Source organism: Galeopterus variegatus, unplaced genomic scaffold (genome assembly GCF_000696425.1).
Source record: "Galeopterus variegatus unplaced genomic scaffold, G_variegatus-3.0.2 Scaffold445, whole genome shotgun sequence".
Classification (NCBI taxonomy): domain Eukaryota; kingdom Metazoa; phylum Chordata; class Mammalia; order Dermoptera; family Cynocephalidae; genus Galeopterus; species Galeopterus variegatus.
The window spans coordinates 271,889-299,761 of record NW_007726556.1 but is presented as its reverse complement, the minus strand read 5'-3'; the positions used below and the strand labels follow the sequence as shown (position 1 = coordinate 299,761).

The following is a 27,873-nucleotide window of genomic DNA, read 5'->3' as shown; positions in this document are numbered from 1 at the left end:
CTTCCCGGGGGGTCGGGGGAGGGGGCGCGGGCACGCCCCGGGGGGGGCAGAGAGACGGGGCGCGAGGGGGACACGGTGCCGTGGACGAGCCCCGGGGCGGGCCGAGGTCGTGAGGCTCTGAGGCGCGGCAGCGCGGGACGTGCACGCCGGGCTCGCGAACCCGACGGGCGCAGGGCTGCAGAGGGAACGTGAAGGCAGTTCGGGGGGACTGACGCGCTCTTCTCTGCTCTCCGCCCTTCCAGAGCCGACATCGCGCTGATTGGACTGGCCGTCATGGGCCAGAACTTAATTTTGAACATGAATGACCACGGCTTTGTGGTAAGTGGTGGGGACACATCGTCCTCCCGTGGGGTTCTTGGTGTGCGTGATTGTCTGCCAGCCCGGCGGATCTCGTAGGATCTGGGACATCCTTCTCTTTAAACGGTTGCTGCTTAGGACATTTTTGCACAAGAAGGTGAAGCACCACTTTGGGGGGCGGGTGGGAGGCCGACCCTGCGGCTCTCCCGGGAAGAAGAGGTCTGCTGAGTGTGTCGGTCAGCTCTGTAGGGTTTGCAGCCTGAATGAGCGATCGGCATCTTAGGTAGAGATGAAGGCCAGGAGGAGGACTCCTGCCGGGAGTGTAGACCTCTAACGCTATTGCCTGAAGAGATTTGGGGAGGGTGTTCCTTCTAAATGCTAAAGCAGCTTAGATGCCAGGATTATCACTGACCAAGGGCAGCCCGCTTTGGGCTTGAACAGCTCGATTTGAACATTCGTAGATTTGAATCGGAGTCCTAACCAGTTAGTGACAGACTGTACCTGACATGCTGTGGGCAGTGGGTCTTTGCCTGACTTTTCTGCCATTTCATCCTACTGAGGTGACCTAACTTTTATAGTGATAAGCCAGCACTTGGGTGAGGCAGGGGAAAAGGAAGGATGGATCCGACCTTCCCAGAACCCTGGACTGAATAGAAGTTTCCCTGTTACTTGGTCTGCAGTATAAAGGTCTTGTGTGTCCTAGAATGTCCTGATCAAGCCTTTTGTCCTTCTAGGTCTGTGCTTTTAATAGGACAGTCTCCAAAGTTGATGATTTCTTGGCCAATGAGGCAAAGGGAACCAAAGTGGTTGGTGCTCAGTCCTTGAAGGAGATGGTCTCCAAGCTGAAGAAGCCTCGGCGGATCATACTTCTTGTGAAGGCTGGTCAAGCTGTTGACGATTTCATTGAAAAACTGGTGAGGCCAGCTCTGCTCTCAGCTGCTACTAGGAAACAGAGCTTTTTTTGTTCTTTCCTTTATCTATTTTACTTCTTTTTTAGAGATTTTTTTTTCAATTTTTAGATATGAACTGCACAGTGCTGACAAAATGATTGCTTAAATGTTTCAGTGTTGGTTAACTTGATTGGCACTAATTAAGCAACAATGTATCCCTGCTTAGTAATAATTTTGAGGACACCAGGAGACATTTCAATAAGAATTTATTAACAAGAATCAGAACAGTAGTAATCTTAGTGGGCTTTCTATCTTTGATATTCAGAAAGATCTTACTGTTTTGCTTGTGTAATGATTATTTAGTGCTATTCGCTAATAAATCTTAGTGTCCTAATTTAGAAATAGAGTTCATTTCTTTCAGTATTCCTATAAAGCAGCAATTCTCATATAGTTGTATGATTTAATATAAATGACAAAAGATCCCTTTTGGGAATCCTAGGAACTTGATATTTATTTCTGTACCAAACAATTTGTTGGTTTTAGCAAGTATATATTTTTTGGAAGAAAAAATATGCATATGAATGAAGGGAAACCAGTGGAAATTATTTAGTTATTTATTTAAATTTATGGCTTTAAAAATTTTTTTAATAATTTATTTAGATACTCAAAAGTAGATCTACAGGGCCGGCCCGTGGCTCACTCGGTAGAGTGCGGTGCTAATAACACCAAGGCCCCGGGTTCGGATCCCACATAGGGATGGCCGGTTCGCTCACTGGCTGAGCGTGGTGCTGACAACACCAAGTCAAGGGTTAAGATCCCCTTACCAGTCATCTTTTTAAAAAAAAAAGTAGATCTACAGTAACAGCTGTTAAAGAAGCAAAGCACTACCCATTTGGAAGAAATGTGTTGTTGTAAGAAATGCAGTAACAACAAAGGGAAGGGTTGGACATTCCTTTTCCAGAGAAGTGTTAACAGTGGGGTTGTTACCACAGGGAGAAGAATTTGTAACCAGTATGCAACCATTTTTTAAATAAATGACGTAGAAAGGAAGAACATTGTGATAAGGAAAAGACATACTAAGCCTTTTCTGTAGCAAGATGCCAAGCTGCCCATATTCAGTTTCAGAGTAGAGTGAAAAACGATAGATTGTTCTTCAACAGGAAAATATTAAGTAAAGTTAACTGGAGCCTTATAGGGGAGGAGTGAGTAATAAATACTAAAGCTAGCCTGATTGGTGTGCTATAGGAAGGTGCTGTTGTTCAAGGGTCAGGCTCTTCCTGCCATCTCCAAACTGTGGTGATCAAATCATTCATTCACACACTAAGACCATTTCCTAGGTCTTATATAGGAAGCATTTTAATCTTTAGAGCCAATCCCTGCCCTAGTATTTGAGTATATAAACCAGACAGGTGGTGCACATTGAAGATATAAATTTTCCAGGTGGTTTTATTTGTTGTAAAATCTTAGAGTAGTTAAAGAGAATTATTTCAGTGGAGGGTTCTGACTGGGTTTGTTAACCCTAAGCTTTTAAATAGGGTCTAGTTCTAGCCACAGAGAGGATTATTAAAGGTAAAATAATATGTGCTTTTAGACTTTTTATTTGGGATAAACTCTTGTTTGTTTTAATTGGCCAAGGTACGTTTTAGTTTGTCTTTGGTGTACCTTAATGCTGGTGTCTGGTTACAGGTACCGTTGTTGGACTCTGGTGACATCATCATTGATGGAGGAAATTCTGAATATAGGGACACCACAGTAAGTCTTCTTCAGTCCACATTCTTCCAGGTTCTGAGAAGAAAAAAGTATCCGCATTATACATGTGACAAAAGGATGAACTGTCCTGTGGTGCTGATTCTTTGGGGATTAGTACTGACAATTGTTCTCAGCCTTTTTCTCTGCTAAGACACACTTGATGGGTGGATGAGGTTCTCAGTCACACTTATAACTCAAGAGAATGACTACCACTCAGATAGAGCAGGCTGAGACTTTATGCTTAATTTGTCCCCATCCCCTCCCAACTGATCATGATGTGGCAATGGTCTCCAGTGCTGGGGGACGTCCCTGTATGCTCTGAAGTGCTGAATGGCAGTTAGTCATGCTTGTATTAAACCAACTCTTAATTAATTCTTATTGTATAAGGTCTTTTCTAGTAAGACGGTGATGTACGTTTGGTTTTATTATTGCCCTTTGGAGACAAGGTACATATCTTGGACATCCATGGATTCCTTTTTTTAAACTATCACACTGAGGGGATTAACTTTCTTGGATGATCAGTTATTCCTAGATCCTTGGATCATTTCCTGTCAAATGGGAGATCTCCATACCTATCTTATACCTCCTCTCATTCACTGGGAGAAACTTGTTTTTTCGGAAGCATAATGAAATTATTTTTTTCTCCTTTAGAGACGATGTCGAGACCTCAAGGCCAAGGGAATCTTGTTTGTGGGGAGTGGGGTTAGTGGTGGAGAGGAAGGGGCCCGCTATGGCCCATCACTCATGCCAGGAGGGAACAAAGAAGCTTGGTGAGTACCATCAGCACCATCCCCAGTTCAGCACAAGGGAGCCTGGACTTTAGAATGAGTGAGCGGGAGCAGTTCTACACCCTGATCTCCGCTGTGGTGCCCTAAGTGTTAGAGCTGGGGGATGCTAGAAATATTTCTTTGGTCTAGACATTTTGTTGCTTTGATATAATATACGTTTATATTCCTCTTTTGCATATTTCCTCTTCTTGTGTTGTTCCCTCCAAGACTGATACCAGAAGTTCTAAATAGGCTTTCAGGAAGCAGTTCAGATGATGTCCTCTGCACTGTCTGGACCTAAGAATAAGGTCTGCCTCTTTTAGCTGATGTATGGTCCTAAAATAACTTTATTTAGTAATTGCGAGTAATGGAAAATTCTGACCGGGTCTGGGAACGAAATGGAAAATTTCTGTTTAACTTGGGGAAAAACAAATTTTACCCTGTTCACTGTGCTCTGTGAAGAGGAGGGGCTGGCCACAGAAGGAGGGGTGCTCTGGTGATGTGAAATAAGGGATGTGTAAGACACGAATGGGCGGGGGTAGTGGGATGGAGAATCAGAATGGAAAGATGCAAGTAATGAATGATACATAACTTAGACTGAAGGCAAACATCACTGCTGAGACTGCAGGAAAAAAGAAAGCCCGATAGAGGAAGATAGAGAGATGGAGCAGAAGAGAAAGAAAGAGCAAAGGAAGGATCCTTGTGAGGGAGACGTGGAAGGGTAACATTCTTTTCTGAATGAGTTTGATTTCTAAATATTCTAGAATTATATTAGGTGATAAAGTACGGGAGTGATCAAACTTAACCTCGAAAGGTGAAGGATTTATTTTGAAAGATTATTCTTTAAATTACCTCTCTCATGAATAAGTCTGGGGGTTCTCTTCAGTGTGTTAAATGTAAAAGTAAGGAGGACTTTCTGCTTCTCAGAAGTTTAAAAGTATTTACCTTGAGGCACCTGCCCAGTGGGCTCTCAGAAATGCAGACAATATACATGGAAATATTTGACGTCCAGAGGGGCTCCAGCTGTTCATCAGTTCACTCTTCTCATGGTGTCTGGCAGAAGCAGAAATGGATTAACTCCAAGATGTAGGCCAGAGATAAAATAAACAAATGAATAAAAGAAGTAGAAATAGCACTTGTACTTGAAAGACAGTAAAAGTTCAGTGAAGTTCTAAAGCTTAAGGTGTAGCTGTTTTAACCCCTAGTCATAATCGTAAACTTAGCAACCCTGTCGGATTTACTGTGAAGAAATCTTTGTTGGCCAATAGTGAGTAGAAGAGTCAGGAAAAAGCCTCAGGAGTTAATATATCTTTGTAGGGAGCTGTGGAAGGAGAAAAGAACATCTGCTTTTTCTCTGAATAGGAATGTATCTCTTAAAAATATTGCACGGTTCTGTCTGTCTTTACTCTTGATCCAAATGTCCAGATCACACCATACCTGGTAACATACATCCAGGCTAATACAAGAGGGTCTCTAAAACAACTTTTGTAACTGCTTGCTATCTGGAATCAGAGCTTCTTGTGACACTGCAGCAGAAATTGCTTCTGCTGCTTTGATGATTCCTCTGCTTGGGCTTTTTGTCTGTAGTCTCAAATCAGATAGTCTGCAGCCTCTGCTCTGAGGACCCACCAGGATCTGGAGGAGCAGCCAGTCAGCCAGTCTGAGACTAAAGTTTACCTTGAGAACTTAGCACATTCATTACTTTTTCATGGGCACGTCCACCTCCCATTAGAAAGAAAAATGGTGGGGTGGTGTCCTTGAACGTTCGATTGAGATTGCAGCCCATCTCTTCTCATTAGCTGAACTGCATTGTTTCTTTCCACAGGCCTCACATCAAGACCATCTTCCAAGGCATCGCTGCAAAAGTAGGAACTGGAGAGCCTTGCTGTGACTGGGCAAGTTCTGGGCTACTCTCTAAAGCTAGTTGGCAGCACGGGCATCTCTGAGTCATGAGGTGCACAGAGCAAAGGCCCTGGTCCCAGTGTTTAGCTTTGTGACATAAATGTCTCAATCTTTAAGTTGATAGTGCAGCTGATGCCTAAAATGCATGCCTACTGGACATGTTCTCGTATCTTAACTGTTTGTAGCCTCAAGTTTGATAATAAAAGCAGCCTTCCTCAATTCATTTAAAAGATGAATTTCTTAAAAAGGCACAGGAAGGATGTGGTAAAGTAAGATTTTTTTAAACCATGTTACTTCATGGCCAAAGAAAGAAAGAATGTCAAAATAAAAAGTGGCGTTTGCTTGCCTGGACAAAAGCAAGAGGATTGAATTGCTGTGTCAAATGTCCTGGCCATAAATGTGGGAAAATCCCTTTGCTGTAGCCTGGGATTTAGGTACTCTGTGCTTGAGCAGGGTAAACTATAGACTTTCACCTTCACTGACTGTGAAAGAGGCCAAAGCTAATTCACAAATACCTCTCCTTCCTGTATTTTGTGTTGCTATTAAAATAAATTCTATCCCATTTTGTAGCTTCAGTCCATCCCATGGATGGATAAAAACACTAGGCTTGGGAGACCCAAGTTGTAATTCTGGCTCTTCACTAGTTGTGTGACACTAGGCGAGTCACTTCCCCTATGTGGACTTCAGTTTCCTTATCTGTAAATTATGGGGGTTGGACTTGGGGTGATCTTTAAGATCTGTTTAGCTCCTAATCCTCTTTAACTTCCCCTTTAATTTCATATCAGCAATTTTATACACTAATTTTATTATTTGCTTTTATTTTATGTGAGATAAAAGGTAAAGATGAAACAAGGGCTCAGGCATTTGAGGAACGAGGGAAACCTTCCATCCGAGGCCTGCCAGTGCCTGGTGGCTTTAGCTACAGCAGCTAACCCGGTCTTTACCTTGTCACCAGTGGTTAGCCACTGAGTTCAATCGGAATCTGCTTAGGATAGAAAGAGGCTGGTGCTGTGTTGTAAAGGGCTGAGTAATCTCGTTAATGTGAAGGATGAGAAAGGGACTTTCGTTCCTTGGCAACAGATTACCAAAGTAAAATTGCAGTAACTGCAACTTCTTTTTAGAGACACGTAGGACAAAGTCATGGAGGAAGAAACAGTACTTGCCCTGTATCTGTATCTTGATCAAGTCAGGCATTGACTTTCCAAAGCCTCAAGGCTTAGTTGCAGGTCATTGAAAAAAGTGGTATAGATACTAAAAGCCTGCCTCCTTAGTTCATCATTGAAGTAACCAGGATGAGGTGAAGTAAGATGTTGTTAGTCACATCACCATGTGGCCAAAGCGTCAAAATCAAAAGGGATAGGTCAGCAGTAGACACATAGACACAGGAGTCTCTGCCTTAAATGCTGGTCATGTCGACCCAAGCAGTGACTGCAGGAGAGTCTGCCTGGGTCGCCAAGCATCGGGTCCACCAGGCGGGGGTACTTGTTGTGGAGCTGATGGCAGAGTCTGATGCTGTGAAGTATTGGGTGCTTGTTACCCCCTTTGTTCTGATCTGTGCCCACTAAACAATTTACAGATAATCTGGCTTCACGGGTAGCTTATCTATGGGCACAGAATGTGTTGATCAGACTAATACTTGTAACCACCAAGATCCATAGTTAAATTTCTCATCATAAATTTTTAAACTGGTATTCTGGTTTTATACGTCTTGCCAATTTATTATAAATAAATACTTTGTCAATGATAGGAAGAACACATTTCTGGGCATACCAGGTTGAGGGCCAGACCTTGGATCTAAGATCATCTTACCTCTCCCTAGCCATTAGAAACAACTACAATACATTTATATATTTTTAAAAAGTGTAAGTGATTTAAGTAGCTAATTTATTTTAACCTCCAGTTGCTAGAAAAGTGTTAACTCCAGGAAAAAGAAGACATTGTTTCTTTTACTTGTGGGTAGGGTGTGGGGAGTAGGGAGTTGCTTTTTAATAACCGTGAGAAAGAGTGGAAAATACAGGCTAAAGAGCTATAGGTACTTACAGTGAATTTGGAGATTTTGAAAAACCTTCAGGGGAATGAATTTGGAATTAGTTCAAAATAACACTGGGCTAGACTGAAGCTTGCATTAACCTGCTATATGATTCTTGTTTCAGAAATACTATGTCTGCTTCGTATTTGTTATTTTTCGTACGGAGAGGGACTTCCCAAAGACTTTGGGGTCAGGTGTGATGGGGACTTCTCTGGTGTGTCTTCTGCCTCTCTGAAGGCCTCTTGGTGCTTGTGGCCCCGACAGGTGGGGGATGAGGGAGCAGGACACTTTGTGAAGATGGTGCACAACGGAATAGAGTACGGCGACATGCAGCTGATCTGCGAGGCATACCACCTGATGAAGGACGTCCTGGGCATGGAGCATGACGAGATGGCACAGGTGGGTCCAAGCCCTGCCCCACACTGCAGGGGGTAATCTCCACCAAGATGACAAGGGATTTGGCACTTACAGTCAGTCCTTCCTCACTCCTGATCCCCTGCCCATTCTGTGGCCTGCATGGCCTCAGCCCAATTGAAGGGAATCTTTCAGTAACAGCACTATAAAATATGGTAGCTAGTCACTAAGCAGGAATTTCCCAAAGGGTCTCGGGGGGACAATTCCCACCTTTCAGTGCACCTCAGTCTGCAGCATGTTACTGACATTATCTCATTTAGTCTTACCACTGTCCCACGTGGGAGGTGCAGTAGAAGCTTTCTTTTCTGATCGAGTTGGGACTGGCTTTCTGATAGTTTATCAAAAAAAATTAGTCCAAGTGGCGAAGCAGAAGCATTTCCCCCAACACCTTATTATGAAAAATATTCGCACATGCAGCACAATTGAAAGAATTTTCCAGTGAACGCTTGTGTACACACCACCTGGATTCCACCAAGAACACTTTGCAGTACTTGGTTGATCTCATGTCTGTCCATCCTCTGTCAGTTTCTTCTTATTGTTTTGATACATTGCAAAGTAAACCGCAGGCTTCAGTACTCTTCTCTGAAGTATTTCAGCATCATTCGGTAAACATTTCTTTTAGCTGGAAACATAGGAATGTCCATTCATTCACCAATCATTTTTGTAGAGCCAAGGCCTTTTCTTTAAGTGTGGTTATGCTCATTAGCATTCCAGTCCTCTTTCTCAGGTAGAATTTCTCGTTTCAGTTTTTTCAAGTAGAACGTGCTTTTAACACTGGCAAGGCACACGATGTGGAATCCCTCCAGGTTTTTGACACTTTTTTTCTCCCGGGTGTTTTATTTGTTTCATCCTCCCTCACTTGACTGCTGTGTGCTTCACTGGCTCACCATTGTTGTTCTCTCCGAAACATTTAGCTAGTTTTCATAGAAACAGGACTTTTCTTTTTGTGTTCATATTTAATTGGTTTGTATAATATTTAATGTATTTATTCAACAAACATATGAGCGCTTTACATGCCTGTATATGCTGGGCACTGTTCTAAATATTGGGGACAGAATTGTGAAGAAAACAAAGTCTCTGCCCTCGCGGAGCTGGGAAGACAGTGATAAATACACAAAACTAGTTAGCAATGACTGTTAGAAAGAAAAGTCGACTGGGGTAAGAGATAGACTTCAGACTGGAGGATCAAGGAAGACTTCGGGGAGGTGACAGTGCGCAGAGACCTAAGTGAAGTGAGGAGCACTTGGCTCAGAGGAGAGAACAACGGGGTGATCAGAAAGTCAGCACAGCCGAGCTGAGATGAAGGACAGACTCGGGAGCAGCGGCGGGCCACAGGAATCCTCGGGAAGAGCCTGCTGGCCCCCTGTGTTCAGCAGTTGTGAGCACTGGCCAGTGAGGACGAATCCGTGCAGTGCCGTCAGGTAAGGGAGCTGCCCCTGCATAGCCCTCGTTTCTCTCACTTCATTTTCTCTCATGTTCTGCACACAGGCATTTGAGGAATGGAACAAGACAGAGCTAGACTCATTCCTGATTGAAATCACAGCTAATATTCTCAAGTTCCGAGACACCGATGGCAAACACCTACTGCCAAAGATCAGGGACAGTGCAGGGCAGAAGGGCACCGGGAAGTGGACCGCCATCTCAGCCCTGGAGTACGGCGTTCCTGTCACCCTCATCGGTAATGTTCCACTTTCCACTTGAACCCTTTCATTCCACTGATCTCGATGTCCTTCTGGAATATTGATATGGACTGGTCTTTAAGAGAATCTACTCAACCCTTGTCAGCGTTCAGAGTGCTTTATGCTCTTTCTGCATATGTATGAGAGAGGCTGATGCTGCTTTTCTGTCTTTTTATAGTCTTTCTCTCATTGATGGGAGCTTTGAGGTAAATTCAGAAGTTACTGTCCTTCCTGTCTAGTTTTACTTTGGGAATATTTTAGCATAGTGACTTAATTGTAGTCAGTGACCTAAATTCTCCTAATGGGAGAGGTAAGTGTAATGGAAGTGTTCATAGAAAAGTTCACAGAATAACATATACCTATGTACTCAGAATTTATAATATTTTGCTGGTTTTTTCCCCCCAGATATTAAAAAAATAAAACATTACATTTGAAGCCCTTGAATATTCCTTTCCTAAGTTCCTTCCCCTTCCTCTTTTAGAAGAAAATGGCTATCCTGAATTGATATGTGTCCTTCACAGTTATGTTTATCTGATATTAATGAGCTAAGCATCCAACTCAAAAAGATATAGAGAAGGAAATAATAAAAAGCAGAAATAAACAGACAATAAATAATGAGAGGGTTTACAAAACCGAAAGCTGGTTCTTTAAGAGTAAAATGGATACACTTCTGGCAAGACTGGAAAAGGAAAAGGAAAAAGGTGCCTCACATGCCTCACGAAAGGCTAATCTTCGCTCCTGGCAGAATGGTTCTCCCTGTGATAAAACAGAAATTCTCCTGTTTGCTATTCCAGATACCGGCTGCCTTTCCCTCCCTGGTCTCCTCCCTTCTTTTTTCCATTAATTGTGCCCCGCCCTGTGTATGAACTGCGTGGTATAAGGCACGGTGAGGCGGGAAGGAGGCAGTTTAGTCCAGCGCTGTGCAGAAGGAAGTTGGCTGCTTTTTTTTTTTCAATTATTTTTTGGGGGGGGTCTTTTTTTTTTTTTTTTTTTTTTTTCGTGTCCAGCAACGGATCGCAACCCTCAGTGTCGCGCCCGTACCGGGCCGGGACCGGCAACGGGATCGCAACCCTCGGTGTCGCACCCGCGTACCTCGCTCAGCCAGTGAGCAGGAACCGGTCTGTATGTGGGATCCGAACCCTTGGTGGGAGCGCCACCACGCTCCCAAGCGGTGCACTGTAGCAGTGCGCCACCTGGCCGGCCCCGGAAGTTGGCTGCTTTTTAGCTCAGCTGAGAGATACTGTGGACAGGGGAACGAGGGGACAATAGCTGGGCAAAGCTTATTCTTCACCGACTCAAGTATAGGTGAGAATAGTACAGTCTCAGAAAGAACCCTACTCCTGTTTTAGAGACTTTGTACCCTTTCTGCCAAGGCAGGCTGGGCTTAATCCCTGGGTGGGCGCCACTGGGATCTAGTGAACTAATGAGGAAGTCGGCCTCTGGCTCACCCTTTTGTAATGTGGAAGGAGGGCTTTTGCCACACTTGCCTGTTGCGCCAGATGGCTTACAAAGCTTCCTTCCACAAGTGCCGAGTCACCGCGTGCGTGCGCTGCGGGGAAGGAAGACCAGCGGCCAAGGGCAGACAGGCGCCTGCCATGGTGTGTTCTGAGTTTGGTTAGTGTTCTCAAGCTTATGACTACTAAGCACCCTTGACTTATCAGCACCGCACTCTCCTTTTTTTTTTTTTTTAAAAGATGACCGGTAAGGGGATCTTAACCCTTGACTTGGTGTTGTCAGCACCACGCTCAGCCAGTGAGCGAACTGGCCATCCCTATATGGGATCCGAACCCGGGGCCTTGGTGTTATCAGCACCACACTCTCCCGAGTGAGCCACGGGCCGGCCCGAGCACCCTTGACTTAAAAATAAACAATAAAGTCCTCTGTTAGTTCCCAGAGATTTTACTTCATTTTGTCTGTGGGGGAAAAATGGTTAAAGAGTAATTTATTCTAATTATATAAATTGTCAGTTGAGCGAATAGTCTGTTACAGGGATAATTTGAAAAGATACGTCTTAATATTAAAATCCTATATTGAAATGTTTTTTATTCAAGTGAAGTAAAATTGTGAAATTCTAATGGTGATCATGGATATACTGAAAACTGTAAAATGTAGGCATTTATAAATAGAGTTTTTTGAGGGGTGATTCTCTGAGTGTGACTTCTCAATGTGTGAGTTGTTTCAAGATGGTGGGTAATTAGTGCTTTGAAAGCAAACAAATTGAGTCTTTGGTGAGCATCTAAAAATTTAAGTCCTCTAAATTGAAACTGAGATTTTACTCATAGACCAACACTGAGTAATTCCGAGTAATAGTGGGAGTTTGTTTTGCTTTGTTTTGTTTGCCCTTGGTGTTATCAGCACAGCCAGCCCCAATAATGGTTTTTATCGATTTGTTTTCCCTCAAAACTCCCCTTTCAATTTCATGTTGATCCGTGTGGTTGAATACCTATATTTGTTGGAAGATTGACTTGGAATTTTATTTATCAAATTAAGTGTTCAGAGCTTTTTATAAAAGTTCTTTCTGATCCAGGTTAATTTTTGCAGTCAAGGGTTGAAACTTTCAGTTCTTTGTAAAAGTTGAATTTCCCCTCCATCTCTATTTTCCACATCCTCTGGCTATGTATGCTCTTTCTCTGGCTTGATGTGAGAACTTGGTAATATATGACCTCCCACCCCCGTGCCTCCATGTAGGAGAAGCTGTCTTTGCTCGATGCTTATCATCTCTGAAGGATGAGAGAATTCAAGCTAGCAAAAAACTGAAGGGTCCCCAAAAGATCCAGTTTGAAGGTGATAAGAAATCATTCCTGGAGGACATTCGAAAGGTGGGGCACACAGTCCCTGGCAGTCGTCTTTGTTGGTCCCTTGGAAGGCAGCAGGGTGGGGGTTGTAGTGGGAGAACACACGAGGCCCCAGGGTGGCAGGTGGAATATTGTTCAGCCTTCACCTTGATCCTGATGTACAGCCTTTTCCTATACTGGTGTCCACTGCCGAGGAGGATAGGACTAGTACATGAGGTGGTTACTCTGCCATCTGCAACTCTCATAAGCCTTTGTGTCATTCTCTAGGCCCTCTATGCTTCCAAGATCATCTCTTATGCTCAAGGCTTTATGCTGCTAAGACAGGCAGCCACTGAATTTGGCTGGACTCTCAATTATGGTGGCATTGCCCTGATGTGGAGGGGGGGCTGCATCATCAGGAGGTAAGTGAGAGGCAGCGTGATGGGAAGGACACACCACACTGCTGTGCCTAGAACTGTGACCTCAGGACATGTGCTCGAATAGTTTCCCTATAACTGGTGTAGTTATTAGCCCTGTCACCGGAACCCTGGCAACAGGACAGGTTTAGATTGTCATGGCCTAGTTTTTCCCTAACTAGATTGTTCACACCACCTTTTAAAGTAGTTCTGAGAACTGTCATGCCCTCTGGCCATGCCCCTTGGGTCTTTTGCTGTGTATTTCATTGACCATACAGATAGCTTTATCCTTTTTTTTTTTTATCTTTTTTTTCGTGACCGGCGACGGATTGCAACCCTCGGTGTTGCATCCGCACCTCGCTCAGCCAGTGAGCGGGAACCGGTCTGTATGTGGGATCCGAACCCTCGGTGGGAGCACCGCTGCGCTCCCAAGTGGCACACTGTAGCAGTGCGCCACCGGGCCGGCCCCAACCATACAGATAGCTTTAAGGGACAAGAAATGTAACTTCGTACCTCTCTAGAGTTAAGATTCATTGATTTCTTCCCTCTTGATTATTTCAGTGTATTCCTAGGAAAGATAAAAGATGCATTTGATTGCAACCCTGGACTTGAGAATCTGCTGCTAGACGACTTCTTTAAGTCAGCTGTTGAGAACTGCCAGGTATGTGGCCTGGTGCTAGGTGGCACGTGCATTCTGTTTCAGTGGGTTTTGCTCTGGGGCATCTGTTTTTCATTTTCCAGCATTGATGTGGATGCAAATCTGTTGTTTAGAATGGAACCAGCTAGTGTCTCTGGAGCAACCACTAACCCTTGGCTTTGCATTCTGTGCTCAGGGCTCCTGGCGGCGGGCAGTCAGCACTGGTATCAAGGTGGGCATTCCCATGCCCTGTTTCACCACTGCCCTCTCCTTCTATGATGGATACAGGCACGAGGTGCTCCCCGCCAACCTCATCCAGGTATGCCTGTGGAGTAGCGTTAACCTGGCTGGCACGAGAGGGTTGTGTCCGTACATATCATGCTAACTAACACAATTTCTGGTTTTCTAGGCTCAGCGGGATTACTTTGGGGCTCACACCTATGAACTCTTAGCCAAACCGGGACAGTTTATCCACACTAATTGGACTGGCCATGGTGGCAGCGTGTCCTCCTCTTCCTACAATGCCTAATCCAACTGTTCTGTTATCCTCCACGATTCCTTAGAGCAGGACATTCCATGTACCACACCACACTGCTTACATGGCCCTTTGCCCTATTTTCTGCTAGAGCGTTTAGAATAAAGTGTTGTAAGAGACTCCTGAAAAAGGCAAACAGTTTATCTATAAATAGTTCTGTGAGGACCATCCTGCCCTCTGCCCTTGCCCCTAGGGACTGACCAGGAACTGATCATGTGCGTGACAGCGCAAACCAACTCCTTGGAGCAGTTGTTTCCACGTGTCCCCTGTAGGTTAGTGAGGCTCTTATCACATAGATGGGGAGGGTGTTTGTGGAATTTGGTCAAACTGGAACCTTTTTGTTTGTTTGTTTGTTTTGGTGGCTGGCTGGACGGGGATCCAAGCCCTTGAGTGAGCTCTAACTAACTGAGCTAACCGCCAGCCCCTAAACTGGAACCTTTGCATCATGCATCTGAATTCCCCTTTCCTCTGTTCAATAAAAGCTACAGTATATTTATGCCTTTTCTCCAGACTCTCAAATCGTCTCACCTTTGCCCAACTGAGCCACTACCCCTGTTGCCAGAAAGATTTACAGAGGTTCTATCACGTTTGAATCAGTTTCCTTCCAGCTTTGTTAATTTCTTGTTTTCTTAAAAAAAAAAAAAGACCCCCAAATAATACAAGAAACACCAAATTTAGGATAATAATTCCCCCTGGAGGGAAGGGAGAGGCGGCAGTCGGGAGAGAGGACACAAGCGGTTTTAATGTATTGGTTATGCTTTGTTCTGAAGTTGGGCAGTGGGCATACGGATGTTCATTGTAACATTCCTTATTCCTTTTTGTATGGCAAATACTTCATAATAAACTTTTTAGAGAATTACACTTAAATGATGGGCTCAGCCTGGTCTGATTTGTCTCCGTTCTCACGTCCATCTCTTTCTGTTTGTCTCTGAATCAGGCCCAGGGATTTGGCGGGGGTTTTAGCAATGTAAGCAGCTTGGTCCGATTTGTCTCCCTTCTCACGTCTATCTCTATTTGTCTCTAAATCAGGCCCAGGGATGTGGTATGGGATTTTTAGCAACCTAAGCCTGCTCCTTGAACCAGGCTTTTCACTTTATTTAGGAAAAAGCAAAAACCTGCCAGCATACTGATATTGTTACATTGGCCTGGGGCCACCGTGACTGTTTTACTCCAGCAGTTTAACTCCACCATGGTTTTGTGGAATGCTTTAGAAAGTCCTAAGAGTGGCCGGCCCGGTGGCGCACTGGAGAGTGCGCCGCTTGGGAGCACGGCGGCGCTCCCGCCGAGGGTTTGGATACCATGCGGAGACCGGTTCCCGCTCACTGGCTGAGCGCGGTGTGGGCGCAACACCGAGGGTTGCGATCCCGTTACTGATCAGTAAAAAAGACAAAAAAAAGAAAAAAAAAAAAAAATCCTAAGAGTGGCCTAAGAATAGTGAGAGCAAAGAGCGTCTGTGTTTCCACAGCCGGTGTCAATAATTTGACCTCTGACCTCAGTCTCAGAAGAGTGCAGGGGCCAGCAGAGCTGATATGGGAGAGACAGTCCTTTTCACTCTATCATCAGCTTTTTAAACCCAGCCTGGATGTGAGTACTTAGCTAGCCCAGGGGGGCCTCCTGCCCCTACCTGCAAACTTAAGTGACACTTGAGTAGCTGCTCAAGACTTGGGATTCTTCTTTAAGGGTTGTGGTCTCAAAGGTGGTCAATTAATCTTGCTCTGAGGCAGATGGATGGTTTTAGAATGGAGAGTGAGCTCTTCTGAAGAAAAACAATAGTGAGACTGGAGGCTAAATGTCAAAAGGTAAACGTTTAGAATACTAATGATCAGAAGGGAATCAATTTCAACCCCTGCCTGCTTACCTTTCGAGAAGCTCTGAGTGGTGGTGTTTGGTTTCAAATCCAGCTACCTTTACTTACTAGATGTCTGACTTTGGGGAGATTATTTACTATCTCTGGTCTCAGTTTTCTCATTTGTAAAATGGGGATAATAATAGTACCTGTCTCCTGAAGGCTGTTTTGAGCATTCACTAGGTGCTTGGCATATAATGAGCACCTAAGTAAGTTGCAATTAATTATTATTATAACCACTTCAGGGCATGTCTGTCCGTGAAGCAAATGTTACTTCTCAGCACAAGTGGTGAATTCACTTTGTACACTAGTCCTCACAAGGTTCGGGCATACAACTGCTCCCCTCCCCCAGGGATTTTGAAAAAAATGCAGGTTCTGGTTGGGTAGGCCTGGGGTGGGGCCCCACATTCTGCATTTCTAACAAGCTCTCAGGTGACGCCCATGTTGCTGGTCAGCCTGCCACGATGAAGTGCTGGAGAACACGTGGAGTGGGATCAGCACAGATTTTTGGAGTTAAGACACATGAGTTCAAATCCTAATTCTACTACCTACTAGCATTGCCTCCTTGGGCAAGTTATTTAAGCCTGAGTTTCTACTTCTTCATCTGTAAAATGGGGTTAATAACTACTTCCTTAGGTTACTGTGACAATAAGTGAGATTATATAAAGTACTTAGCACAGTATTTAGCACATAGTAAGGGCACAATAAATGAAAGCTCGTTTTATTGTTAAGAATATACCAGTCCCTGACAGGAAGACTTTTTAAGTATTTAGATGCTTTTATGCCTTTTGAATTTTATATCCCATGGCTTATTTAAAAAATATCAATTTATTTTTTTTAACGATGAGAAGCATTTTTGACCTTACGATCCAGTGACATTTTATAATGGGGGTGGGGTGGGAGAAAGGCCTGGGGTGTCAAGGCAGATGACCAGCAGGTTTCCTTACCCTCTGGCCAAAACTAATAGCTCTGTTTGATGACAGTATGTTTCTTTGGGACCTAAAGTGTCACCCAAGAGCTCAGTCAGTACTATAGGCTAGTATGTCCCCAGTCCTAGCTACAGTTAGCCACCTGCCTTTACTACCACGTCTATCATTTGTGCAGGTCTGTGACTTTCAAGAGAATTCAAATTGCAGCATTCTTTGGAAAAGCAAAACCAAACATGGTTTTGTTACCGAATTAGGCTCTTGGATCCCAAAGTCATAGAAATGAACAATGCTCCCAGCGGCAAAGCAAGCAACGCTTTATTAAAAGAGATAGACTTGTGCATAAGGGGGTAGCTACAGAGAAGCCAGCTTCCTGAGGGAGATGTTCAGGGTCCTTTATAGGGAAAGGGGTTAAGGGGTGCAGGCCAGCGCCATTATTCTGCACTCCTGGATGTGGTCCATTTTGTTCTTCCTGATTGCATTATGGGCACATGCTCAGTTAGGGCTTCGGTCCTTACTCCTGCTCAGTAGGTCCAAGATGGTGGTGGTGTTCATTGTCACCCCAGGAGGGTCATTGTGGCAGTTACCTTGAAGCTTTGTGTGCATGCGGGAACTCCTAAAGGGGTCTTAAGATTAATCTGTAACTTAATTTTTAAAATTAGAGACAAGCCTTGGGGAGGGGTTTTGCAACTCAGTGACTATCTGTTCCCCTTTTAGTTTATTTTATTGAGGCGGGCCATGGGGTAATCATGTGCCCTGGGGGTCTCAGGACTGAGAGGTGGAAAATAAGTGTGTACTGCTGGGATAAAAATATATCAATTTAATTAAAAAAACAAAAACCCACTCTATTAACTGTAATAATAGCCAGGCCTAATAATTAGGAGCCTGGGCTCCGGAGCCACTCTGCTGGAGCTCAAATCTTGGCTCCACCGCAAATTCACTGTTACTTCATAAGTTTAACTTTTACCTATACATTTTCTCATCTGTAAAAAAGGGGCAATACCTATCTCACACAGCTGTTTTGTGGACTAAATGTAAAGCACTTGCAACAGTACCTGCCACACAATACTATTTAAGGGTTTACTATTTACTTATCACCTGCCTCCTGCTGAAGGTGAGATTGTCGAACAATTCTGGGCACAGGTGGAGATGGAGGCAGATTGGTTTATCTTCAACCAAGTCAGTCCTGTCCAGGCTAACCACCAAAGGTCTTCCCTTGTGCTGAACTGTAGGCCTAGCATGACTCCAGCCACAACATCTTTCTGCTTTGGGATGTAAAGGGCTTAGTTATAAACACATGGATCAGACAAAGAAGCAGACAGTATTTCTAAGCAAAGAGACCTCAGGCAGGGAATTTGCAGATGTTACATGTCTTTGAGGCAGATGTGGAGCCCATTTTACTGGAAGGAATAGAGACCTTCAGCATACTTTTTTTGTATATTTTAATATGCATTATGTTCATCGTCTATTCATCTTATGCTGTTCCAGTTACTACTGATTGGTGTGTAACAAACCACCCTGTCAGTGAGCTCACAGACCCTTCAAACCTGTCCTGTGCAGACTGGGTAGGGAAAGTGAAGGAAAATGGTCAGGGCCCCTCAGATGTTCAGAATCTTGCCAAGCATTTGATGTAAATATGCACACGCACCCAGGTGTTCCTTGGCTATTATGTAATGTAATTGCGCATGTGCACCCAGGTGTCCTGGGTTATGGACTTAAGTATAAAGGACGAGAGGCTCCGATCCATGGTGCCCCCTCCCCCCCGATACCTCTCGCGGGGTCACAGGGAGGCCGTCACTGCTGCCGCATCTGTAAGCTGCTGCTGAAGCAGCAGAGGACTGAGCTCATGTCATCTGCCAACGTCTCCCGGGATCTTTTCCCGATTACCTAGCGTGGACCTGCTAGTGAGGGGTCTGGTGACAGCCTGGCATGTCAGGGGGTTTGTGACCTAGTCGGTACAATGGGTTTGAAGGGTCTGTGGACCCTAACCCCTAGCCTTGACAATACCAATGGAAGATGGTGTGTAAAGCTACGGCTCACAGACCCTTTGAGCCCTTTGTACAGACTGGGTCACAAACCCTCCACACGCAGGTCTGCAACCTAGGTAATAGGAAAAGGTCCTGGGCACTGTGGGTGAAGTATTAACAGGCTTTAATCAGAGCTAGGAGCAGCCACCCTCGTGGTTTCCTGAAGCATCCAGAGAAGCGCTGTGTATCAGAGCTGTTAGTCCTTTTACTTAAGTCCATAACCCAGGACCCCTGGGTGCCCACGTGCATCTACATCAAACAAGGAACACCTGGGCTCACGTGAATATTTACACTAGATGCTTGGCAGGATTCTGAACATCTGAGGGGCCCTGACCATCTTTCTGTATTTTCCCAACACAGTGTAACCAAAATAATGAAACATTTTGGCTTCAGTTATGAATTGCCTAGCCATACAATTGGCTACATTGGCAGGATTCTGATGAAACCCCTAACCTGACAGTGGGTCACAGACTCCTCATATGCCATGCAGGCTATCTCATAGGCCCCTCATGTGCAGGTCATGAACTGGGTAATTGGAAAGATTGTGGGAGCTGCTGGCAAGGTTGACATGCTCCACCCAGAGGCAAGCTCAGCCGCCAGCGGTAGCGATGGCCTCCCAAGGCATCTTGGGGACCCCGTGGATCAGAGCCAGGCGTCCTTTGTACTTAAGTCCGATAACCAGGAACACCTAGGTGCAAGTGAGGTAACCAAGGAACACCTCAGTACATGCGCAGAAAATGTACTTAATTGGACAATAGCCAAGGAACACCTGGGTGCACATGCAGTTAACATATTTACATCTAACAGGCTTGGTACCGCTCAGCAAGATTCGAAACAGCTGAAGGAGTCTGGCCGTTTTTCATTTTCATTTACCTTACACACCCCAAACTCAAAGGTATAAAATAAGTCAGAAATCTGGAAAGGACACATTGTGTGGCCTCAGCAAATAAGATTTGACAGCTGGGGGTGACTCCATTGGCTGGGAACACCTGGAAGTGTCCTCTCTCATTCATCTGGTGGTTGATGCTGGTTTTTGCCTGGGACCTCCGCTAGGGCTATCAGCTGGAAAAAGTACATGTGGCCTCACTATGTGGGCTCGGGGCTGGGCAAACATCTTACTGTAGTGGCTCAGGGATTTAAAGGTGAGTCCAGGGGAGGCGGGTGGAGAAAAATTTAAAAAAGGTGAGTCCTCCAGCTAACAAAGTGGAAGTACACTGCCTTTTAAGACCTGGCCACGCATCTTACACAGCATTATAAAACCACACTGTGTTGGTTACAAGGGAGTCACAAGCCCCCCAGATTCAAGGGGAGGAGGATCAGATTCTACCTCCTGATGGGGGAGTGGCAAGGTTCTAGAGGAGCGTGTGGGTCAGGAGTCATTGTTCTGGCCATCACTGGAAAATACAACCTGCCACATATGCTTCTCCTGGAAAGGGAAGTTTGTTACGTGATGGAGTCACCTCACAAACTCTGACCCTATTTGGGGGTTGTTGGCTAATATACCCTCCGCCAGAAAAGTAAAATGGTGTTAAAGACCGAGATCCACAAAATGGCGCCTGAGAAAGTTTCCCGGAAAACCCCACCCAGAAGAATCCCCTAGCTGCCATGTCACCTTCCCATGTGTGCAATTTTGCCCGCCTATGAGGAAGTCCCAGCTCAGCTTAAACCCTGCTCATTCCCTCCCCGTCCTTCTTAGCCAGTAGGAACAGTCGAGCTCAGCCTAACGATATAAAAGGCCCACCCCGACTCTCCCTGCTGCTGCTCCCACTTCTGAGAGGGCGGCCCGCGTGTTCATTTTGCCTGCTTAATATACTTCGGTTGAGTCCCTGTCCCCTCGTGTGTCTTATTTTGCACTCGGGCCAGGGTTTTTCCTTTCAGGGGCTTCTCCGGGGGGGGGTGTCTCATTTTGTATTGTATTGCTGCAGCAATAGCTACACTAATTGTTTGGGTTTAGTACTGTATTACTACAGCAATAGCTACACTAATTGGCTGGTTGGGGTTATTATCGGACTCCTGCCAATGTAGCCAATTGTAAAGCTACGCAACCACGCTACTTGTCGGGTTAGGGCCATTGCAAGGCCAATTGGACGGTTAAGCAGTTCATAACTAAAGCCAGAATGTTTCATTATTTTAGTTACACTGTTTTCTATTTGTATTGTCTGGGCTAGGGGTTAGGGCCCACAGACCCTCAAACCCGTTGTACAGACTGGGTCACAGACCCCTCACACGCAGGTCCACACTAAGTAATTGGGAAGAGATCCTGGGAGCCATTGGCAGACGACACGAACTCAGTCCTCAGCAGTAGCAGCAGCGGTGGTGACCTTTGACCCCTCGAGATATCTTGGGGGCACTGACAGCAACACCTTCCAAAAGCAGTAGTTGCCTCCTCAGGGGTGGGGCGGGGTAGGAGTCAGAGCCACTCGTCCTTTATACTTAAGTCCATAACCCAGGACACCTGGGCGCACATGCGCAATTACATTAAACAATAACCAAGGAACACCTGGGCGCATGCGCATATTTACACCAAACGCTTGGCAAGGTTCTGAACATCTGAGAGGCCCTGACCATTTTCCTTCACTTTCCCTGCAGATATAAATGGCAAATATACAGGAATTATAATGATAGCTAACAGAGGGTGTGTCAGGCACTGTTCTAAGTGCTGTACTCATTTAACACCCTTGGAAGTAGGTACTATAATCATCCCTAATTTACAGATAAAGCACATGTTACTTGGTAACTTGTCTAAGGTCACAGAGCTACTGAAGAACTGGAATTTGAACTACAGAGGCCCGGTGCCAGAATCCATGCACTTCATCATTAGACTATCTTAACTCTCAATGTGTACTGTTCATTCCTCATTCATTCAGCTGTTCAGCATATTTACTGTGTACCTACTATGTGCCATGCACTGTGCAAGGTGCCATTTTTGCAGGGGTGAGAACAAGTTGAAGGTCCTGACCTCATACGCTCATAGAATGCATATAATTGTTAATGGAGATTGATTTTGAATTGGCGTTCACAGTGCAATTTTAGGAAAAACAAATGACTGCTATTGAACTAAATATTTGTGGTACACTATTTAATGCAGCTGAAAAGGGTTGAAGAGGCCTGCGAGTGTCCTTGTCTTATTTATGGCAAGGCAGCAGGATGAGAGTAGAGGGTAAGAGTGTGGTCTCAGAAGCTGGGCTGTTCAAATCAAGTTTGGGCTCTGCCACCTCCTAGTAGCTCAGCCTTGGGCAACATTCTTTCACCTTTGTGACTCTATTTCCTCATGTACAACGGGGCTAGTAGCACTCACCTTGGGGGCCAGGTGAGATATGAGTGAGTGCCCGGGACCAGGACAGGCGCAAAGCAGGTGCTCAGTGCGTGTGAACTGCAGCGTCACAAGTGGGCAGCCGTGACTTGGCCCATGGTGCGGTGCTATGCTGACACCTAGTGGCCAGCTTCTGCAGCCTCTTCCTCAAGTAAAAATTGTTTCAACCAAATATATCCATTTCCTGTGATGTTAATACCTTAGCCCTAGACCTATTTCTCAGACCCTTAAGTGCCTGTGTATTACACATGTTACGACAATGTTCTTTAACCCTGAGAAGCAAGTGCTTTAAAACGAGGTCACATTCAAAGTACAAAGTGTAGAAACTGCCTAGGAAATAACTTATTTCTTGAGCTCTTATTTAAACCTTAGAACTACTCTGTTGTCTCCTAAGTGAGGGACCTGAGGCTTGCAGAGGTTCTGTGACTTGCTAAGGGCCACCACACTCATGAGAGGGGGCTAGGCTCTGAACCCCAGGTCTGGCTTGGAGCCGGAGCTGCTCTCCAGCACCCTGCCTGGGATCACGGCGCACTTACTGCTGGGGACAGGGAGAGCTGCAGCAGCGAGGTAGGAGGGCAGAACGTGGCCTGCCAACGCAGGAGCTGCAGGTTAAGGAGACCCATCAGAGGCCTGCCCTGTGTGGACGGTGGACCATCCTGGTAGACTGGGGTTCCCTGAGGGTGCAGTGGGAGAAGAGGCCACAGGCATGTCCTGTCTGGATGCCAGCTACTGATCAGATGCAGCAGAAAATGATCAGGCCGATTCCTCCAAAACGAGGTCTTCTGGTCTCAGACCTCAGTGGCTCGCTTGTGAGGCTTAGGGGGACTCCTACGGAAAAGGATGCTAAGGAGTGCCTTATGTGCTTACCTTTAATTATACAAGTAACACATGCTCGTAAAAAAATGCATAATACAGAAATACATAAAGCAGAAATTTTCAGTGCCCTCTGCCTTCGCCCCAGCCACTCTTCGCGTGTGAACTGTACTTCTGTATCTCTCCAGCTCCTCTCCTCTTCCCTTCAGATATTCTGCATCCCCAGAGAGATGCACACGATCCCCTTCCTTAAACAAAAATGAAATTATTCTGTACATACTCATCTGCAATAAGACCACACTGGTCTCATAGAGGACATCATTCTATACACTGTTAATTTAAATGTTAGAGCTTAGTGTTTCCAAGAATCCTTCATAGAATATTATTATTTTTTACCAGTAAGGGGATCTTAACCCTTGACTTGTTGTTATCAGCACCACACTCTCCCGAGTGAGCCACGGGCTGGCCCTTCTAGATTATTTTGAAGAATAAAATCCTAGGTTATGCAAATAATCTGCCCCTAATAATCTCTGCCTCCTCAGCAACCCCACTTAGGGATTCAGCTGAGAGGCGGGCAGCTGCCTGGTGAGGGGTCATGAAAGGCAATCCTTGTGTGGTTCTTCGGCCTCAATTTCTCACTCTTCCCTCTACCCCTGACTTTCTCACTGAGGTAGTGAGGGGGAGATAGTTTGTACGTTCTTCTGATCGAGCCCCAATAAATATCAATACTGAGCATCCTTCCTTCCATAGGTAGTTTCACATTTGTCAAGAAAGGCAGATGATTTAACATGAGGGGAGCAGTTTGGGAACATGGGGAAAACTGGGATGGATTAAGGCCTCTGAGGCTCTCAGCGTGAAAAGCTTCGCATATACAGCTCCACCCCACGCGTAACTCAAAACACACAACACTTAACCTTAAAATCAGTGTTGGGAGGTCCAAAAATACTATTTTCCCTCTGATGACTGCAATGAGACTTTAGAAAATATATAGTAAAGTCAAATCTCTTTTAAAAATACTGGGGGCCTCTTCTTTGCTGGTGGTGCCTAGTCTGCCTGTTATTAAGGAGCCTCTGCTCTGTTGCCTGCTCACTGAGACGCTGCTGAGATGCGAACATTTAGTAAGCACCCGTGGTGTGCCAGGCATGTGGGCTCTCACTGGAATTCACTGTTAAGTCAGGTAGACACTCATGTCTTTAATAACTAATTTCAATATAGTGTGTTTTTTCAACTTTGAATTAGTATTTTACAAGTCTTTACTATGTGCAGGCCAGTGGTATGTGCTGGGGCTCAGAAAACAATACCCTAAAGTATGGTGCTTTGGCATGATGAGTACTTCGAACTAAAGGAGATTGGAAGGCTTCAGAAGCAAATGTGTCTGACCTTCTCCTGTCTTCCTGTCGCCCACCCCTGAATCCAGTCATACAAACCAGAATTCCTCCAGAGAAGCTAGAATGCTAGGGCCGGCCCATGGCTCACTCGGGAGAGTGTGGTGCTAATAACACCAAGGCCATGGGTTCGGATCCCTATATAGGGATGGCCGGTTAGCTCACTTGGGAGAGCGTGGTGCTGACAACACCAAGTCAAAGGTTTAGATCCCCTTACCGGTCATCTTTAAAAAAAAAAAAAAAAAAAAAAAAAAAAAGAAGCTAGAATGCTTCTTCCCCAAAGCAAGTCATAAAACCTAGAACTACTACTCTAACATTCCCCTGCCTTTCTGTGTAGGAAGTGGCCATAAAGAAGTTCTCTGACTGGCCTTGTCTGATAGTAGGTCATATGACCCTCGTGACACAGGAGCCCTGCCCTCTACCCAGGAGGAGGGATGCTGCAGACGGGCCTCGCTGGATTTCCCCCTCAGTCCATTACCATTAGATCATGCTCCTTTCTCCAATCACATTTTTACAGGGCTGTCCATTCTCCATTGAACATAAGCATAAACATGGACTATTCTCCCTGGGTCTTTGGGTCTTCATTCCTGAAGAGTCCCATGTCACATAAAACTTTGATTAAAAACATTTGTTATGCTTTTCTCTTGTTAACCTGTCTTTTGTTATAGGAGTATTGATCTTGGTCCTTACGATGCGGAGGAGAGGAATCACACATTCCTACCCCTTCGGGTACTACAGGCAGTTCCTACAGGTTGGTGGGAGCTGATTTCTAAATTTTCAGGAATATTGAAAACCAGAGACAAACAGCCATTATTAAAACTCATCACACATTAGGAAAATGTAAAATGTAGTAACATACCTGTTACCTATGCTCCTGACATTATCTACATCTACTGCACCTGGGGTGGATGTGCCATGCAGCACCTCTTCCCAGTTCTGAGTTCAGTGACCTCATATTGGCAGCTTGAAATCAACAATGGTGGGAGTATTGACACCATGGAAATGGGCAAGCGCTACAAATCGGGGTTTGATTTGTTGACTGTCTACTTAAGAAAGTGATGGAGAAAATGTTAATGATGCTGATTAAACTCGAAAGTGTACCATGTCTGTAGCCTTTACATTCTGAATAGCACGAAAAACTGAGGAAATATTCTCGTAGTATATGAATACTATTATTTAATTCATCAAAGAAGTCCCTTGCTCATGTCATCAAAGTATGAGTGAAGCCACAAAAGACTGATGTTGGGAGAGGGTGGTGCTGATAACACCAAGATCAAGGGTTTGGATCCCTATTATCAGCAAGCTGCCAAAATAAAAAGAAAAACAGAAAAGAATTATTAAAATGATGGTAGATTTTTCAAGGCATGCCTAAGTTATATACATATGAAGTTTACGATAAAGAGTATGACGTTTGGCACAGATACAGAGAGGAACACAGCGAGAAACACCATGTGACAACGGAGGCAGAGACTGGAGGGATGTGGTCACAAATCCAGGGACACCAAGGATTGCCGGCAGCCACCAGAAGCTGGAACAGGCAAGGAAGGATCCTCCCCTAGAGCCTAGAGAAGGAACCAGTTCTGCCAACACCTTGATTTTGCACTTCTGCCTCCAGAACAGTGAGAGGACACATTTCTGTTGGTTAAGCCAGCCCATCTGTGGTACTAGGCAGGTAATATACAGAGAAAGTGACAAATATGTAGAGACCGACAGGATGAGTAGAAGGTGCAGGAGAGGACACTGGGCAGGGGGGGGAGCACTTAGGGAAAGAGTGTTCTGGGCACAGGGTATGGCTTGTGCAAAGGCCCTGAGGCAAGAAGACAATGAGTGGAGTCTGAGTGTGACATGTAAGTGACAGAATACTACTGAATCCACTGAAGAGCAGGACCCTCCTAGTGGCATGAATGGAGTCTCAGGCAAGATGACTTATACCATAGGAGACAAATGATGCCCTTCATATATTTTTGAGTGATGATTCAGTTACAGTGTGACCAAAGCTCTCCAGACTGGGTTTCCCTAGACTGAGAATTACCTAAAAGACTGTAACTCTCCAAGAACAGAGTACAAGCTTGCATTAGGGTTCTCCAGAGAGAACGAACAGGATATATACCTACATATAAGAGATGGGATTTATTAGGGGAATTGGCTCACATGATTGTGAAGGCTGAGGAATCCCACAATTGCCCGTCTACAACTGGATGCTGGTAGCGTGGCTCAGGCCTAGTCCAAAAGCCTCAGAACCAGAGGAGTTAACAGTGCTGCAGGTGTAAGTCCTAGAACCCAAAAGCTGCAGAGTCCTGAGTTCTGATGTCCACCGACACGACAGCAGCGTATTCCAGCTCCAGGAGACAGATTCATCTTCCATCCGTTTTTGTTCTCTCTGGGTTCCCAGCGGACTGCATGGTGCGCACCCATATTGAGGGTGGGCCTTTCCTGTTTATTCTACTCATGCTTGAATGGTAATCTCTTCTGGAAACACCCTCACAGACATACCCCAAATGATTGCTTTACCAGGTTTCTAGGTATTTCTTAATCTAATCAAGCTGACACCTAGAATTAACCAAGAAGTCTTCATCTATCCTAGACCCTGCGTCTCCAAGACAATGTGGAGGGACCCGGCACTGGGCTGGGTGTGTAGTGGCACTAAACAAAAAATGTTCCAAAAATCCAATCTGGACTCATTCATGTAAAAAGTGCCTGAGAAGAAACAAGCTTCTAGATTTTCTGGGATGGGGCTTTTTGCTTTGGGATCTCAGATAATATCATCCATAAGACAGTTATCACCATCCTTTGTTTTCTTCAGGCTTATCATATTTAAGTAGATATACAGCACAGAAGCAGACTGCCTTAAAGTTATCAAAAATCATTTTAAAAGAAAATTTTGGAATGGCAGAAAAATGGAGTTTACTGGAAATCTGATTGTGATCCCTTGAATTACCACTTACAGCATCGGCTACTTGTAGATAAAGCTATTCTCAAAATAAAGCAGCAAATGAGGGGTGGCCTGTTAGCTCAGTTGGATAAAGCAGCAAATTACCAGTTCTGGAATTCCCATAAACATCCCGTTAAAACTACAAAAAAAAAAAAAAAAAAGCACTGCGTTTCACTGTTTGTAAATTGTGGGCTATCCACCCTTTATGCCGGTCATATTTATTGTAACAAACTTTCTACCTACAAACATGGGTTTTTTGCAGAGCGCTGGTTGTTGAGCACCGTGCCAGGTGCTGCGTCAGGGTCTGGGGTGCAGCACTGACCTCGGTGGTCACGCCCCCTCCCGGCCACTTTCCGGGGGTGAAGCACAGGAAGGGCCTCGAGAGGGCCCGCCCCGGAGCCGCCGCCAGGGGGCGCGCGCGAGGCAGGGAGGAGGAGCTACGCGCTTTGTTCCTCCGCGCGGCCCGTTCCCCGCGCCGCGGCGGGAAAATCAGATCGGGCCGTCCGGGCTGCCGCCTCTTTTTGCCCTCGCCCGCGTGCCTG

General features: G+C 45.2%; 1 protein-coding gene across 1 annotated transcript in view; it reads left to right on the top strand.

Annotated features, from left to right (window-relative positions):
• PGD (phosphogluconate dehydrogenase) overlaps positions 1-14,956 on the top strand; it is a 15,288-nt gene extending 332 nt beyond the window's left edge. The window contains exons 2-13 of the mRNA XM_008568816.1: positions 243-318; positions 1,032-1,211; positions 2,874-2,939; positions 3,588-3,706; positions 5,529-5,598; positions 7,899-8,033; positions 9,537-9,726; positions 12,416-12,546; positions 12,790-12,923; positions 13,479-13,578; positions 13,751-13,873; positions 13,964-14,956. Coding sequence (XP_008567038.1) covers positions 243-318; positions 1,032-1,211; positions 2,874-2,939; positions 3,588-3,706; positions 5,529-5,598; positions 7,899-8,033; positions 9,537-9,726; positions 12,416-12,546; positions 12,790-12,923; positions 13,479-13,578; positions 13,751-13,873; positions 13,964-14,083 — 1,444 coding nt within the window. The 3' untranslated portion in view covers positions 14,084-14,956. The remainder of the gene's footprint in view (positions 1-242; positions 319-1,031; positions 1,212-2,873; positions 2,940-3,587; positions 3,707-5,528; positions 5,599-7,898; positions 8,034-9,536; positions 9,727-12,415; positions 12,547-12,789; positions 12,924-13,478; positions 13,579-13,750; positions 13,874-13,963) is intronic.
• The last annotated feature ends 12,917 nt before the right edge of the window (positions 14,957-27,873 follow it).